At 35.0% G+C, this 17,450-nt stretch overlaps 1 protein-coding gene across 2 annotated transcripts in view; it reads right to left on the bottom strand.

Moving 5' to 3' along the window:
* Window positions 1-3,146: 3,146 nt before the first annotated feature.
* LOC107104185 (aminopeptidase N-like) overlaps window positions 3,147-17,450 on the bottom strand; it is a 25,253-nt gene continuing 10,949 nt past the window's right edge. For both annotated transcript variants that reach the window (XM_015404129.1, XM_015404128.1), the window contains exons 3-21: window positions 16,890-17,032; window positions 16,628-16,767; window positions 13,205-13,331; window positions 12,914-13,068; window positions 12,727-12,840; window positions 12,483-12,626; window positions 12,279-12,344; window positions 12,108-12,173; window positions 8,362-8,534; window positions 8,183-8,259; window positions 7,965-8,104; window positions 7,530-7,585; window positions 7,316-7,463; window positions 7,114-7,205; window positions 4,995-5,105; window positions 4,745-4,912; window positions 4,495-4,635; window positions 3,558-3,639; window positions 3,147-3,467 (exon numbers count right to left, since the gene is read on the bottom strand). In XM_015404129.1, coding sequence (XP_015259615.1) covers window positions 3,309-3,467; window positions 3,558-3,639; window positions 4,495-4,635; window positions 4,745-4,912; window positions 4,995-5,105; window positions 7,114-7,205; window positions 7,316-7,463; window positions 7,530-7,585; window positions 7,965-8,104; window positions 8,183-8,259; window positions 8,362-8,534; window positions 12,108-12,173; window positions 12,279-12,344; window positions 12,483-12,626; window positions 12,727-12,840; window positions 12,914-13,068; window positions 13,205-13,331; window positions 16,628-16,767; window positions 16,890-17,032 — 2,302 coding nt within the window. In that variant the 3' untranslated portion in view covers window positions 3,147-3,308. The remainder of the gene's footprint in view (window positions 3,468-3,557; window positions 3,640-4,494; window positions 4,636-4,744; window positions 4,913-4,994; window positions 5,106-7,113; window positions 7,206-7,315; window positions 7,464-7,529; window positions 7,586-7,964; window positions 8,105-8,182; window positions 8,260-8,361; window positions 8,535-12,107; window positions 12,174-12,278; window positions 12,345-12,482; window positions 12,627-12,726; window positions 12,841-12,913; window positions 13,069-13,204; window positions 13,332-16,627; window positions 16,768-16,889; window positions 17,033-17,450) is intronic.

The following is a 17,450-nucleotide window of genomic DNA, read 5'->3' as shown; positions in this document are numbered from 1 at the left end:
TGTTTTCCAGTGTAGTCCTGTTTCTCTGACTGTGACTGGCTGGATGTGCTCTCTTCATCCTCTGACATGGAGCTGGCTCTGAGCTCATCTGCCTGCCTTTTCCTCTCCACTGTCCCTACAAGCATGCTTAGTGTGAGGGATTGCATCCAAGTCAATCCGAGTCGATGCAATCAACTGGTTTTCCTTAGAAAACTTTTAATCAATTTGACTGTATGAACTGGTGGATTGTACAGTGCCTTGATAACATGTGTTGTGAATTGGCGCTATATAAATAAACTGAATTGAAATTGAATTGAAATGATCAAATGGGCAAAATCGGCTGGGTGGGATGGTATTTCCGCCAGTGTTAACTCCTTTCAAAAAGAGATATGTTAAACTCTGTGGAATCCACCACCATGCTGAACAGCTGCCTCAGGTTTGTACGGTGAGGGTGCCCCCAACATCCCTGCAACAGACTTCCCTTCCTTCCCCAACATCTGATTTGGCTGTGGTGTCACTGTGTCAGGAATCTAGTTGGGAGGAGAAAATTTAAACGATTAATATCCAGTGTATCATTAGAACATCTTTCTTCTATGACAGAGAGACGGACAGATACAAGCACAGGAAGTCACACACACACAGCCACATGCATGCCGGTGTTGTTTAACAAACCGCACACCGGTATCTGCAATGACTGCAAAGTTGAGCTATGAGTATAAGCCCTCTGCTGCTACTGACTGAGGGGCGCAAGGGACTGTGGGACAGGCGCCGTATCGGGACAAACAAGGCAACAATGCGTAATCTTCTACGAAGTTTAAGAAACACTCATATTAACAATTACAAATTTATTATAAACAATTACATTTCTTAATGTCCCTTCGTCCATGGATCGTAAATTTCGTCTATCTTAGTCTCTGACGAAAATCCTTTTTTATTTTCGTAATATATTTTTATTTTCTGGAAACAATTTTTGTGCATTTTTGTCTCGTCATCATCATGGGAAAAAGGGGGTATTGACGAAATATTTGGTCATTGTAATGGTTGACGAAATTAACACTGCCATTGTAGCATAATCCAGTACATCACATGTGTACTGACAATAATCAAGATACTATGATGGTATATACTGGACAACCAAAAATTGCCAAATAACAACATCTGAAACCTATGGCCTTGTGCAACAGCCATCCTCCACAAAGACCTTCCATCTTTGTAAATGTTTCAGTCAGAAGGTTGGAAATCTTAATTCATGCAAAATCAGAGAACATATACTATTAAGAGCAGCAGCTCAGTCAACTTTGATAACAAATTTCTGCATGTCAACTCAAGCATCCTTGATATGGCCAAGAGATGAATTTTCTTCTAAAATGTCTTGTATCATTCATATAATACATGTACGGTACTTAAAATCTATTCTGTTCACTTCAGTCTTTTCTGTAATATACTAAATTTGCAACAGTCAAATTACCAAATGTTTTGCATGAATCTTTTTATTTTCATACATTTGTTTGAATTCTGACTTTAATCTCAGAATTCTGACTGAATTCTGACAATAAAAAAAGTCAGAATTCTGAGACTAAAGTCAGAATTCTGACTTTTTTCCCATGTTAAACTAAAATAAAATTTAAAAATCAGTTAACTTTTTTTTTTCCCAGTGGCCCTAATCCTCTTCCATACCTATTGTTACTGGTCATGATTTGTATTATTTTGATCCGAAAACTTGCTGTGCCATTTGGTTTTCTTTAGTTTCTGAAATTCAGATTCTGTTGATAAAAATTCAACAACTACACTGCAAAAACAATCTGAAATTAAGTAAAAATGTCTTTAATCAGGTGTATTTACCCTTAATTTGAGCAGGTAAATAAGATAGTTTGCCAATGGAATGAGTATTTTTACACTTAAAATAAGATATTTAGATAATATACACTTGAAATAAGACAATGCAATTGATTTTTCTTATTTCAAATGTAAATTGTCTTGTTTTATTGGCAAAATGTCTCATTTATCTCCTCAATTCAGGATAAAATGCACTTATTTTAAGAAAAAATGACTCATTTAGATTTACATTTTTTGCAGTGTAGGAATGTGATTTAAATGGGGAAGAATCCTATTTCAGTGATCTACAAATGGTATAACAAAGAAAGTAGTGCTTTAAATAAATATTAAATTAGGCTTTCTTTTTCCACCAATGACGACTTCTTCTTGTAAACCTTCAACAAAGGCCAGATTTGTTTAGTCCAAAGCAGCGGTGTCAGAGGGACTCAATTTTACTGAGGTAGATGTTGAAATTATACAGAAGTATGTGACAGATACCGGACCGAGAAGAGAAAATAATTAGAGCAAGAAAATAGTTCTTTTTTTATTTATCTTTCAAGTGAATTATTGAAATGCATTTATTAAACTACCAGTATTAATTATTTATTAATCTTTTGGTTGATGTTTTTTGTTTGTTGCAAATATCCTTGTCATAATTAAACTTATAGCAATGATGGCTACTGAAAAAGGTCTATTTTACCTCACTGGTGATATAATAATGAATATTATTCAGCAAAGTTATGTTATTATCATTTCCATTGAATTCAGTTTATTTATACAGCTTTAATTATTTTTTCATGTCTTTTTGAGATACAGAAATATATAAAGATGTGGTTTATATTCATAAATATGGGAAATAATTTGGTGTAGTGAGGGCTTGGATTGAATTAGCCCGCCCACACAGAGCGGACACAGACTTTATTTATCGATCATATTCTGTTCATCTTAATTAGTTTTATACATACATGTATGAATAAATCTACATTATCTATAACATATTTGGTTAAAATAGATATTTTGAATTAATATATTAATCAAAATTGATTTTAAACAACAGTAGGTGCAAATGGGTCAGAAAAAGATGCAAGCATGTTTTTCTTCTGTGTTGAGGCCAGACGTTTGGTTCTCTTGTCTGCTTTTATCAGTAAAGGTCTCAGTGTCTTTGAAACATTAAATTCAACATTTGAGTCCAGACAGAATTTATTTTAACAAGAAAATGTAATCTTTTTACCAGTGTCCGTAATTTAAGCCCAATCTTTAATTTTCCTTCAGAAAAATCTGTAAATGGGACCATTGATCACACAGATTATCTTATAAAGCACACACATCATTTAGTTTTAAAATACGTTTTATTTCATAAAAGAACTTTACCTGAATGCTTCATCAAAAATATTTAGTCTTATTTGATCAAAAATTACATCCAAACATGTTTTGCAAATATTTGCTTTGAGGCAGAGAACAGTTTTGCATATTAATCTGATGCTTGTTTGTCATTGGTGCATGGACCAGCTGGATTAAAACTTTTCTGAAGTTTGCTCCAGCAACCATTGATTCACTTGCTTCTTGTTCAGGGCCACCCAGTTAATGTTAGCCTTGGTTCTCTCCAGCACTTGATCAAAAACCCCAGCAGCTGATTCAAGCTGTGCTTCAACCTCCTCTTTGAACAGCTGCAGCTACAGAGGAGAAGGTGGGAGAAGCGATAATCACTGCTAATGCTCCTAAAACATAAACATTTATATATGTTTAAATCATTGAATGCCTACCTGTTTGTATTCAAACTGAGTGGAGAATCGTTCAGTCAGTCCATTCAGAATTCTACTAAGGGAAATTGATCCACGACCATATCTGAAGATATAGAAAAACAAATGTTTTGTTTTTTGCAGAAATAATACATTTAGACAAATATGTTACATAAACACAAGCTAATCTGTCTGCCCCTACTGTCGCCGACACTAACAGCCTACCCAAAGAGACAGTTCATGGTTTTCAGCTACAAACAGAGGTGTCAAAAGTATTAATGTTTATTATTCCAGTAGAAGTAGAAATCCTACAGTTTAAAAACACTTTTGTAGAGGTCAGAAGATCAGCTTAAGCTTTTTTACTCCAGTAAAAGTGTTAAAGTACCATTTTTAAAGATACTTAAAGTATCAAAGTAAAGGTAATGCAGAAAAAATATTAAGGACAGAAGCTTTACTGCACTACCCTATTAAAGGAACATTTTTCTAAAACTTTTGATGATAACTTCCTTAGACTTCATTTTCTTAGCTTTATAACTAATGATAACAGTGTCAAATTTAACGTTGCATCATCTTAAAAAATATCTATTTATTTTGCTATGTTGTGAACAGCACATTGAGGCAGCACTGAGTCCAACTACATACTGTAGAAATAAATTGTCTGGATTATTTATTTTATTTTTGTTAAACATCAACAGGCCATAATGAAAATGAGCTAAAATAAAACAAAACTAATGAGTCTATTTTTAAAATGTGAGGAGTGGAAACTAGAGATAATTTTAGTAAAAAAAAATGTAAGGAGTAGAAGAGTAAAGTTTTCTAAAAACAATAATTATTCCAGTAAAGAATAGATAGCCAAAATTTCTACTGAAGTAAGATAACCAAGTATTCGTACTTTGTTACTTGACATCTCTGGTTATGAAGCATTAATGCATTTATATATTTGAACAATGAAAAGACTCACTCATTCAATAAATAGTCCCAGTTGCCTCTAAGAAAGTCCCAAACAAGAGGATGGCCGATAGCGTTACGTGCGATGTAAACAAGAGTAAAAGCAACATCCTGCTTCCGGATCTTCTCTGGATCCAAGCAAAGCTGTATATACCTGAGATTGACAAAAGAGTTTTGAGATTATAGAAAAAAAACAATTAGTCTACTTAGAAATTAGAAAAGCAAATGAAACCATGAGGGTCAGTCATATGTTTGTCAGAGACCTGTTTAGTAGCCAGGGCTCCTTGGTGCAGGACAGAGCGTACATTAGCTTCTCTGCCTCTGTGGCAATAGTAGCATTCATATACATTTTCCATGCAAAGTCCCACTCTTTTTCTCCTCCTGCTGCAATTGCATTGCAGTATACTGTAGACTTCAGGTTCACATTTATGCTGCAGTGTTTGATAAAACAAAAAAAAGTTAGAAAAAAAATCCTAATGAATAATTAAGGTCCACTTTTTAGCAGAAGTTTACTTGTTGACAGCAGGGTTGTTCATCCACTCTTTGAACCATCCAGATGTCAGTTCTTTGCAGCCTTCCACTCCTGCACTGCAGGCCAAGGAGATGGCATTGACCTGATTATATCTGGACAGAAAGAATACAGCTACCATGAGAAGGTCTGAAACCACACAGCTGTCCAATGAAAGAAACAAAGAGCAAAACACGTCAAACATAATGCAAAAGCAGATTTCAGAAAAAAATTATTCTGATCTTTTTTGCTACATGTGCCGCAGCCTTCACTCTTATTTCAAATTCTAGAGAAAAACATGCATAGAAGCCTGGATTCCCCTTTGATAGATCCAACTCAGCTTTGCATCAAATTCAGCAGAAATCTGCTCATGATCCATTAATACAAATCAAGTCTGTGAGAGTAGCATCTCCAAAGGGTTCTTAAAGTGGGGGGGTCATGAGGAGTGCTGGTCTAGTCGTTAGGGCATAGAGCTTGGAATCCTGAGGTTGTGAGTTCAAAACCCACTCCCATAGACTGCTACTCTGGGTCCCTGAACAAAGACCCTTAACGCGACACTGATCTCCGGGTGCTGCAGAGTCTTGACCCCCACTTTAAGAACCTTTGATCTAGAGATGCTACTCCCACAGATTTGATTTAGATTAATGGAAAAAACAAAGTAAACCTAATTAAGTTTGTCTGATTGTAATATTTGTTCTGTATTTTGTTCCCAATTCATCCAGGTCAAATGTGATTATAGGAGAGTTGCTCCAAGGAGCTCCGGTTTTATAAACACAGATTTATAATATGAATTTATTCTGTATTCATTTTCATTCCTTACTAACTTCCAGGAAAAACATTTATGTTGTTTTTTTCTTATTTGAGATGGAAAGAATACAATGATAAGAATTAAATGCTCAAATTGAAAGATTAGGTAAAATAGTTTTATTTTATAACCAGTTATGGTACTGGTGAAGAATTTCGGTCGTCCTTGTCATAGTCATTCCAAAAAATAAAAAAACAATCCACTGGACTTTGTATCCAACTCTGAAGATGTTTCGGTTCCCATCCAGGAAGCTTTTTTCATTCTAAATGTCAGCCATTGAGTTACCATTGAGTTTATAGAGTAGCCCAACAAAGCCTTGTTTTGGTTTAGAAAATATGCAAATTAAACCAGAAGAACTCCCCATTCCTAAGTCCACCCTTTAGGAATGGGGGGGTTATTTGAGGTATTTGTTAGCTTGCAATGCTCGATGCTGGTCTATGCCTCTGAAAGGGGGGAGTCGTCATTGTTGAGGGACATTGTTGGCCTGGATGACTTTAAACATAACGGTGAGAAGATTAAACGCAAAAACCTCTCCATCCCATACATTGCTGGAGTCTCTGAAAAACTCAAGAGGATTTTCTCCAAACACAAAATCCCAGTACATTTCAAACCAAACAAGACCCTTAAACAGAGACCTTGAAACGGTGTAGGACTTGCAGAGATCAGTTTTTTTTTTTATATTATTATTTGTTAGAAGGGACGGTTAAAATTATACCCATTTATTTAAGTATTTTATACTCCCCAGGGTAAAGCTTACCTTTAAAATGCAAAGAATAAATACTAAAAAAGATAGATGAATACAGCTCATTTATATGAACTTTTTAAGAGTTCCAGTAACCATAACACTGCTGAATTTTTGAGGAATAAACAAACAAAATATGTTTTTCCTCTCCACTGTCCCTACAAGCATGCTTGGTGCTAGGGATTGCCTTTGAGTCAATGAGTCGATGCAATCAGCTGGTTTTCCTTAGACAGAAAACTACATTGTATATAACCTGACTGGATGATCTGGTTGAATTGTCTCTGTAAAGTGCCTTGAGATGACATGTGTTGAAAATATAAATAAACTGAAATGAATTTATATGCAATTATTAAGGGTTCCAGTAACCGTGACACGGCTGAATTTCTTTCTGTCAAAAATTTCACTTAAGTCAAGATTTTTGTTTGTTTCAATATTTCAGAGATTTATCTTTTGCTGTCTGACAAATTTATGTTTAGCTTTGTGTCACATCTTTCACCAAAGTGCCAGAAATAATTGACAGCATGTATGTGCTCTAAAAAGAAAAAAATAAAAGGGAAAAGATGCTAAACATTCTTACTGATCTGTGTGATTCTCTGGGATCTTTGTCCAGTTTAGAGTGAGAGCCTCAAAGTGATGAAACAGAGGGGTTACCTGCTTTCTTATATAGGCCTGAAGGATGAGGACATTAACATTTATTTGTTATTTTCTTCTGTGATAATATGAGAAAATCACATTTATATTAAAGTCTTAATGTTGGAAGGATCAGTTATTGAGCAAACCTTCATGGGACCATACACCTCAGTGCGGTCAAACATAAGGAAGAAGTAATTCAAGTTGCGTCTGGCCGTCTCCCAGGGCATATATTCAAACTCTTTGTTCAGGAATGTAGTTGTCCTCAGAGCCAAGGTTGTATTTATTATCTTTGCCCTGAAAGTAAAAAAGAAGTTAAACGCTTGAAGCTCAACCAAATGTTTTACTAAATGTTATGCTTACTTGGCAAGATTAAAGGCGTCATCGATAATCTGAGCTCTGTTGATCACAGAAATGTCCTGAAAATGAAGGAAAAGGCTGTGAGCAACATTAATATCAGCAACAGAGCAGAGCTGCCGTCAGTGTATGGAGTGAACTTTGTTCCAGTATTTTTGTAAGCAAAGAACCAATTTTGTAGATGGACATTTACAAAACTAATAATTGTTTTACTAATGGAAATTTGAATAAACAAACTAACTCATTTTAAGTGCAAAAATTATAAATAAAAAAATGAAAAAAATTAAGAAATAATAATAAAATTAATTAAATCTGAAAAAACAGCAAGGTTCCTCTCAAACTTTTTTTAATTAAGAAGTTAATTTCTTGATTGGGTTTTTATTTTAATTTCCATTTAAGAATTGTTTTCTCTTATTGGAGCAATAATTGAAAAATTCACACCATATCAACGTCGTTTGAGCTCAGCTTGGCAATTAGACGCTCCCAGTTGGCCTCGTCGTAATTGACTCTATAGAAACCCTTCATGTTGATGTTGGCCACCAGCCAATCAGCATCGCCAACAACCAAATCTGGGTTTGTAACTGAGCATGAGGAGGAAAACACAGAGTTAATTAAACAACAACAGTAACCATCTCTCTTTGAGTTGTAAGGAATCTAACCTTCCTTGCTGAGAAACCAGAACTGCTGTTCAGAACCACCCTTCTTAATCCAGGTAAGAGGGACAAACCACTCATAGCTTGAACCAAATCCACGGAACAGCACATGGAAACGAATAGAAGCAGCATTCAGAGACATGAAGAAGTTTGACACCTTTTTTTTTTTAGACGTTGGATCCTACTTGAACTCAGAGGGTCTGTCTACAACAGACTCTGGATCCAACAGGAAATGTTCCTGTGTGATTTTTCCGGTGCGGGTGTTGATGGTGACCACTGGGAAGCCCATTTGAAGAATCCAGCGGTTCATAATGTCCTCCACAGAATGGGGCAGCTGTATGTCCGCTTTATCTACTGCCTAAAAAAAAGCAAAGATTAGGTAAGAAAGAAGCTGCTCTGCTTCACGGAGAGCAAATCCAATCCATGTTTACAGCATATTTTCCAGCCTAGTCCATGCAGGTTTGGTATTACATTGCAGTGCCAAATTAAATCATTCTTATAAAAAGGAGTTTCTGCTCAATGATCACTAAGGTTCGTTCAAACGTGACATATTTAAGCCGAAACTCTATTGACCACCTAACAAATGATTCATCAGTCTAAGATCGTCCTTGCCTCCTCTTCTTAAAGATGCCTAAACCAGGGGTCTGCAACCTGCAGCTCCAGAGCCAATGAGGCTCTTTAAGCCCTCTACTGTGGCTCTTAATATGGCCAAAAATGATATAAAGATTTAAGTTATACACTATAATAATAAATACCATTCCTAGAACCTTTTGTTTTTTATAAAAATATATTTAAATTGAATTTTTACTACAGAATGACATTAAAAGCATCAGAAATATATTTAGTAGAGCTATTTTTCTTGTTTTTTAATTATCTTCTTTTTTGTGCATCCAATAATACTCTTTAGAAGAAAGCCATGCTTCATATTTATTCAATTCAATCCAGTTTATTTCTATAGCGCCAAATTCACAACACATGTCATCTCAAGGCACTTTACAGTTCAACCAGATCATACAGTCAAATTGATATAAAGTTTTCTATCTAAGGAAAACCAGCTGATTGCATTGACTCATTGACTCTTCAGCAATCCCTCACACTAAGCATGCTTGTAGCGACAGTGGAGAGGAAAAGCTCCCTTTTAACAGGAAGAAACCTCCAGCAGAACCAGGCTCAGTGTGAGTGGCCATATTTATGAATTATGTCACTGTCTTATGCTAAAAAATAAAATATATAGTTTGTTGTTTAAGATGGCAACAGATTTCCAATAGCAGATATTTAACAAAAATAAAAAGTTGTTTTATTATAAAAAGTCATATTTTGTGGCTCTAAATGATTTTTTTACGTAGCCGAACTCAGGGCAAAACAGCTCTTTGGATATTTAACGATTCAGACCCCTGGTATAAACCAACAAATTAGGTCTTGTGATTTTGCTTGTTCAATGTTTATTCTTTTGCATTTTGCGGGGGTAAAAATGTCTTACTGATTGCTCTGCAAGGTTATTAATTAGGTTATGGAGCCTTAGGAATGTTTATTGCTAACTTTAAAGATAAACAATATTATCAACATGCGATTGGTAACAGCTAACATTGATTAAAAAACTAAATATCAGACATTGTCTATTCCAACAATAGAATTCACCTGCAGTGCTTCTCAGGATTATGCTTACGCTAGCAGGTTACTTGCACCCAACTGATGCAAAAGTCTGTAACAAAGGAGATGCTTAAGTACAAAAGTTGCATAAAGTTGCTTAAGTTTAAGTTGCATAAACCGATACTGTAAATACTATTTGCACTACCTAAACAGGACAGGAGAGAACTACGCATTGTTTGCGAGTAGATCTAGGGTAAAATATTATCAGCTAATTTTGGTTTAACAATATCTGCATATCAGATATCAGCCACATTTCAAATGTTGTGCGTCCCTTGTTAAATGTAATTACTAGTACGAAATTTCACTTTTGTAAACTGTATATAGGTAGAATCACAACAAGTGGTCTAAGAATCTCGTTTTGTTAATTAAAAATGTAATAATTATTTATTTCAAAATACAATGGCTAATAAACTGCTGGTGCAATGAGGTATGGATTGATAGCAGGAGGGGAAAAAATTATAATGTTTTGGTAAGAAACAAAAACACCAACGTGTAAATATACGTTAGGTCTGGTTTTTGTACAAAGCAAAGGGAACCACATGTTTAGGACTGAAAACACTGATTACTGCAGCATTTTATATTGTAATGTTATCTTATTCCAACTGCAGTGTAATTACACTTGTAAGCTGTATGTAGCAAAAGTTTGTTTTCTATAAACTGTGCATATAAAATGACAATAAAATCTAAGTCTCAATAGAACCACATAGCAGCTTAATGCCAAAGAAAGGGAGTAAAGAGAAATGATTGATATCATGTATCATTAGCATGATTGGAAAAAATGAAAGTTTAGGAGTGGCTTATTCAAAGAGGTAAATGTGACTGAGATATGATTTAAATTGAGACAGTTGTACGAATAAGAAGAAGCCAGAATTTCTCCATTCTGGCAGATTTGAAAACAGTTGATGGATTTAGTGTGAGGGAGGCCTGGTCCAGTTAGCCATTAATGATCGTATTTAAGCTGGGTTATCTTTCTCTGTAACCACAAAGCGTTTGTTGACCTCAAACGGAAGTACAATTTGAAAGAAATATTACTTTTAGGAGAAGGTTAACTATGCAGTACTTCTGTCTTTTACTTGAGTAATATTCTTGTAAAGTATCTCTACTCCTATTTGTCAAACTCTGACTACTCCGTCCTCTGGGAGTCATTTGAACTTTTCCAAATCAAGTAAAAATACAGTAAACATTAGATATTAGCAGTGGAAGTTTGTTACATTATTCTTACATATATACAGTTCTCATTGTAAGGATTGGTTCTCTCAGTTTTATGTTGAAAAGAAAAAATTGCTAAAAGTATTTCTTCTACAACCAACTTGTTCTTATATATTTGTTACATTTATTTGTATTTTTTAGGCATTTGAGTCTTTAAAACACATAAACTGAACTGGCACATAAAGTCTGTTAATCAGCATAATTTCTAAACATGAAATCTGAAGTAATCCTCAGTACTTGAGTAGCCTTTTTACAGATTTTTTTTTTACTTTTACTTGAGTTAAAAATGTTTTTAAAGTACTGCTACTCTTACTTAACATTTTTGGGTAATCTCCCCATATTGTAATTCTGCCCTTTCTGGACTGTTTGTTTTCTTTTTGGATTCTCAGTTATGCTTTATTTATGTTATTTTGTGTTTATCGGGTTTTTATAATTTTTTTCATTCTTGGTTTTACTCTCTCTTGTTATTTCTTCCAGTTATCTCTTTTCAGCCTTTTTGGTATCATTTATTCTTTGGTCTAGTTTTAGCTGTAGTCATTAGTTGTTTTTTTCCCTTTAGCTTCATTTAAGTTCTTTCCAAGTTCCAGTTAGATCCTGTTTTCTTGGTTGTTCTTTGTTGCCCCCTAGTGTACGTTTCTTTCCCCTTATCTCCTTTTTAGTTGCTCCTGTTCACACCTGCTCCCTATCAGCTGATTAGCCCAGTCATTGTTTGTTTCTCCCATATAAACACCTCCTGCGTAGTTCCTGTATGCTGGATTCTCTTCTTTTTATGTGTATATTCCTCCCAAGTCTCTCCTGCTTTTGTTTTCAAAGTTCCCTTCCAGTTTAGTCTGGATTTATACTTCTATTGCCACCAACATCATTATTAAACCTACAAGAAAGCGTCTGTGCATTTGCGTCCTCTACAAATATCCACCAAACCTGACAACCCACCTCTGAGAGTCGAGTATCTAACCCGTTCTTCAATAAACATGAGAATCCCTGAAATCTTGTCCTTTGTAACATTTAGCACTAATTACTTCTTTTTCACCTCAAACTGTTTTTCAAACTCTGAGGCCATCTTTTGTCTTACCATTTGCAGGTGCTTCCAGAGGTCCTTGTAGCCTGTGGTGCTATACTGAAACTCCTCTAGATATGTCTGCAGATAGATAAAATGTTGTTAAAAAACAGGTATTGTTGTGAGGCTTCTGCCATTAAAAGGATGTTGAAATTATTAGTGCTAATATCTTGAATCCATACGCACATGAAGTCCTTTTGAGAAGACGGCCTCTGTGATAAATTCTGAGAGCATTCGGAGGACTGCTGAACCCTGCAATGGAAAACAGGTTTTAGATGGAAACCTGTGAGCTACGATGATATAATCACCCACTGTTCCCTATAACAACAGTTAGAAGAGCATCTGAATGTAAGGATGCCCCAATCATATGTTACGGTTAAAGCAACTGACCTTGCTGTAGGTGATGGAGTCAAACAGCTGATTGATCTGGTCTGGTCTCAGGATTTCCTCTTCTTTGGAGGAGAGGGGGTGGGAGTAAGCCGAAGCATCCACAGACATCACCCCGATAATCTCATTCAGGACTATTAATTCTTTCTGCGAATGCAAGTTAAATATATTCTCTATCAATTGCCTTTAACTTTTATTATTATTATTAATTAATTGCTAATTGTCATGAGAAAACACCTAAACTCACCATATTCCATTCAGGTTCAGCATAATCAGCTCCTAGGTAAGAAACGTAGGTGGCAAACCCTTCATTGAGCCACAAGTCATTCCACCACCTCATGGTCACCAAGTTTCCAAACCACTGAGAGGAGAGATCTTCACTCATTATACGTTAATACGTTTCACTGTAGGTGGAGGAGTACTTTATATTTTACCATGTGAGCCAGTTCATGGGAAATGACGGTTGCCACCCACTCTTTGTCCCCGTTAGAGGACACTCCAGGATTATAAAGCAGTGCTGTCTCTCTGTAGGTGATCAAACCCCAGTTCTCCATGGCTCCAGCGGCGAAGTCAGGAAGAGCGATCTGGTCTGGAAGCAACAACTAAACTCAGAGCAGATCATCTTTTTTTCCTTTTCTATTTTTTTTCATCTTCACAGCAAAAAAAGAACATTTCTCAGAATCTGAGCGGACTGACTGAAGAAGTATGTTTCTTTAAACCTCTACCTGACTTTCTGAGAGGGTAAGAAGAGTTGTAGTAGTTCTCAAAAAATGCTAGAATGGGTCCGGTCTTCTCCAGAGCGTAGTCTCCCTGGCCTTCTTCGATGGCCTTCCTGCGAGCCCAGATCCTGATCTGAAAAGGCCAAAAAGAGAAAAAATAGAATTCAAGCATCAAGACTTGAGCTATAGATGGATATCTGAGTCCAACAGGGGGCAGCACAGCCGCAGTGCATTGATTTTACAGCTCTGTTTGAAATATGAGGTCCATTTATTATATACACTCATAAAACACATGGTTTAGGTGAAGGCTATGGCAGGCTGTTTTGACACTTATTAGCTTGACTGAATATGTAATCCAGGTGTCTCAAATTCATTTCTTCTTAGTCAAAATGAACATTTCGGGACTCTAAAATAACATTCTTCCTATCTAAAATAAACATTTTAGAAATCTTAAGTGTAATTCTTACTAGTACAAATTATTTCACGTTTCCCATTCATGTGTATTGGGCTTTTACTTCCAGATATCTAAAATAAACATTCTTCCTTTCTAAAACTGAATTCTAATTTCAGATCTCTATAATAAAGTAACTGCTAGTCATAATTACTATTTCAGATATCCAAAATCTATTTAATATTATAAAACCCAGAAATCCAGTCATATATCAATAGTTGATATCTGCAAATATATTTCTATGAGTACAAATATATTTTTAGTTAATTATGAGTAGAAATATATTTTAGATGTCAAGACATCTGAAATATATTTCTACTCATAGAAATACATTTGCAGATATCAACTATTGATATATGGCTAGTTACATTTTAATTGCATATATCTAAATTTTAACAATGCCTATCTAAAATGCAGTTTTAGAAACTTAAAAACATATTTTGACTTACATTCAAAATAGAAACAGGGCTCTGTTTTAACATAAAATAGCCAGGCTGAGTAGTAACATTTCTATTATAGATAGCACTAAAGCATTCTCCCTAATCACAATGACAATACTCCTAGTCAGAATTGTATTTTAGATATCACTAATTACATTTCTACTAGTAAAAAAATTACATTTTAAGTACTCTGGAATCAAATGAGTACTATTAAGAACTACATTTCAGATATCTACAAATCTTTACTCATTTTAAGCGGCCATTTTACCATATATTTGTTTGTATTTCAGATATCTTTAAAAGTATTCCTCCTATCTAAAATGATCATTTCAGATATTTGAAATGTAATTCTTACTAGAACAGATGACATAACTTTTTCCCATTCATGTCTATTGGGCTGTTACTTTCAGATATCCGAAATTACATTAGTCCTATCAGATCTCCGTAATCGAATTGTTACCGGTCATAATTTTTATGACCATTATATCCGGAATTCTAATTTAACTAGTCATAAAATAAGTAGTTGATGTCTGTAATTAAATTTCTATTAGCAGAAATATACTTTAGATGTCAAAAATTGGATTTCTAGATATCTGTAATGTTATATTCATTTTTTGATTTCTGAAATAGTAATTTTGACTGGCAGTAACTCTATTATGGAGATCTGAAATTAGGAATTCATCCTCATCAGAATTCATTTTTAGAAAGGAAGAATGTTTATTTTAGATATCTGGAAGTAAAGTAGAAATAAAAGCCCAATACACATGAATGGGAAACATGATGTCATTTATACTATTAAGCATTACATTTAAGATATCTGAAATGTACATTTTAGATAGTAAGAATGTTATTTTAGATATCTGAAATGTTAATTTGACCAAGAATAAATGCATTTGAGACATCTGAAATATATATTCAGTCAAGCAACTTAAAATTTTTAAAGATTTCTTGGTATTTGAAGGTTTATTCTTACTAGAACAGTTATATGTTTGGTAGCCTGAAATGTAATTTTTCTTGCAAAAATGTAATTTAGGATATCTATATGTACATTTCTGGCTGGTAGGAATGCAGTTTTGAACAGGAAGAATCTTATTTTAGAGATCAACAAATGGAACAATAAGAGGACAGCGCTTCTAATAAATGTCAAAAAAGCCTGCCATAGTTACCGATCATTTGAATAGAGCTTTCAGCTGCAGTGATCTGCTGGAAAAAGAAACCAGCAGATCCATAAAGCTTGGCAGCAGGCAGAAGTGCTGTGAATTACCCTATAAATATAAGCCTGAATTGATAAAATACAGCAGATAAGCACGCCCTCAGCACAAAAGCTTCCAAATGGACCTTAAACAAGTCTGACTTTAGGCCTTTAAACACTTCCTCCTGACTCCTGGAGCATGAGTCCTCAATGAAATATAAAATCTATTTTTGTCTGAAAAGAGGACTTTAGACTAGTGAGTAACAGTTTAGTCATTTTAATCCGAAATGCAGCATAAAAAAAAAAAGAGATCTGTCTTGTTTTTCATTCAAATTAACAAAGAATAGTTTTGGTGCTCCTCCAAATAAAATACAGCAAAATGATCTCGAAAGAAATAAAAATGTCTTAAATTAGGTCTATTTACGTTTAATTTGAGTAGGTAAATAAGATGTTCTTCCAAAGAATTTGTTTTTTTACTCTTAAAATATGATAATTGGATAATATGCACTTTAAATAAGACAATGCAATTGTTTTTTTTATTATTTTAAATGTACATTGTCTTGTTCCTTTGGCAAAGCATCTCACCTCCTCAATTTATGAAGAAATCCACCTATTTTAAGAAAAAAATTACTTTTTTAGATTTAGTTTTTTTAACTGTGTGTTATTGTTCTTAAAGGACTGATTCCACCTGCAGTCAACATATTGTTAATTTCTACCAAACGTTTCAGCATTCATTTAAACATTTCTTTCTACTCAAACAGCTTGCATGCAGCAATTAGTCATTGAGTTAGGAAATTTTATGGCTTACCCCCCCCCCCCCATGGTGACGATCTCTATGATAACTGCCATGTCAGCACTTTTCCTCCCGTAGTTACATGACACATCTGCACTTAAGCCCTTATTACATATTAAAACTGCAACGCTGCAATAGAGGTACAAACGTTCTTCTTTTTTGTCTTTCAAAGTATTTATTTCTTAAGAAAAAAAACCAAACATTTGAAATAATCAGTTTTAAGATCTGCAAGCATAAGCTGCATTAATACCTTCTTTATGTTTTCATACGGCACCAATCTGTTTTATCAAAGGTCAGGGGTGGCGGAAAATATGGGGCTAATGTTTAACCACTTTATTGCATTTTCTCCTTTAATATTTTAGCATTGATTCCTTTATATGACAGCTTTTACTGTGGTTCCTATAGTCAGTTTCCACCTCAAATGTTCAAGTTCACAAGCAGACGCCTGCTGAGGTTTGTCTCACTCATTTCACTGCATATATATGTTTTAATTTAAAACAGATCATATTATCCTAAAGAAAACAACTTGTTCTGTGTTTCCAGGAATAATTACCAAAACTTCTGCATCCGGGTTTGATCCAATGTAGGTAAATTCACATACAACAAAAGCCAACAAGTATGTGGACATGATCTCTGTGGGTTCAAAGCTGGTCTGAATTAAACTCTCGCCGTCCACAGTGATGCTGACAGGCTCTGCGAAGGATCAGAAACAACAGCATAAGTAAATAAAACCATATGTAACCATAAGGGTATCTTATTAAATGGTTTTTGGGTGAGCAGCTTCCTCTCTCTCAGTGATAAAGGGTCAGACTCACCATAGTTCATGGAGTTAGACAAAGCCACCGTCCCCTGAGGGTGAATCAGAGTCATGTGGAAGACAGCTTTCATAGCTGGCTCATCGAAGCAGGGAAAGGCTTTCCTGGCATCTGTTGGCTGCATCTGAGTCGTCGCTACGACTCTGATAAGCATGAAACACAGTAATGATGCCAACGTGGAGGTAAAAACTGAAACAACTTTTCATAAACTGGAGTTTCCTTTAGATCATTAAACATTTTGACTCTTTATTTAATCTTAAGATCAATGCAACATATATTGCATTAGTTTTCATTGAATTTATTCTTCCTGTCTATTGCTTTTCATCTAGTTAGATTAGACGACTATCATTTAGCTCTAAACTACCACCTTAAATGAAGAGTCTTACTGGAGATACTGGGAGCAGATGCAGGCAAGCGACCGGATGCTGCTGCCGTTTTATCCCAGGTACTGAGCAGCTTGTCAAACACTTTGGGCCGGATCTATCAAAGGTTTGCGTGAATAAAAACGTGAGCTATTTCACTGCGCACGCTAAAAAATGTACAAACTGATCTATCAACAGC

Source organism: Cyprinodon variegatus, unplaced genomic scaffold (genome assembly GCF_000732505.1).
Source record: "Cyprinodon variegatus isolate N-32 unplaced genomic scaffold, C_variegatus-1.0 Scaffold1642, whole genome shotgun sequence".
Classification (NCBI taxonomy): Eukaryota; Metazoa; Chordata; class Actinopteri; order Cyprinodontiformes; family Cyprinodontidae; genus Cyprinodon; species Cyprinodon variegatus.
The sequence above is the reverse complement of the archived record's forward strand: the minus strand, read 5'-3'. Positions and strand labels throughout refer to the sequence as shown.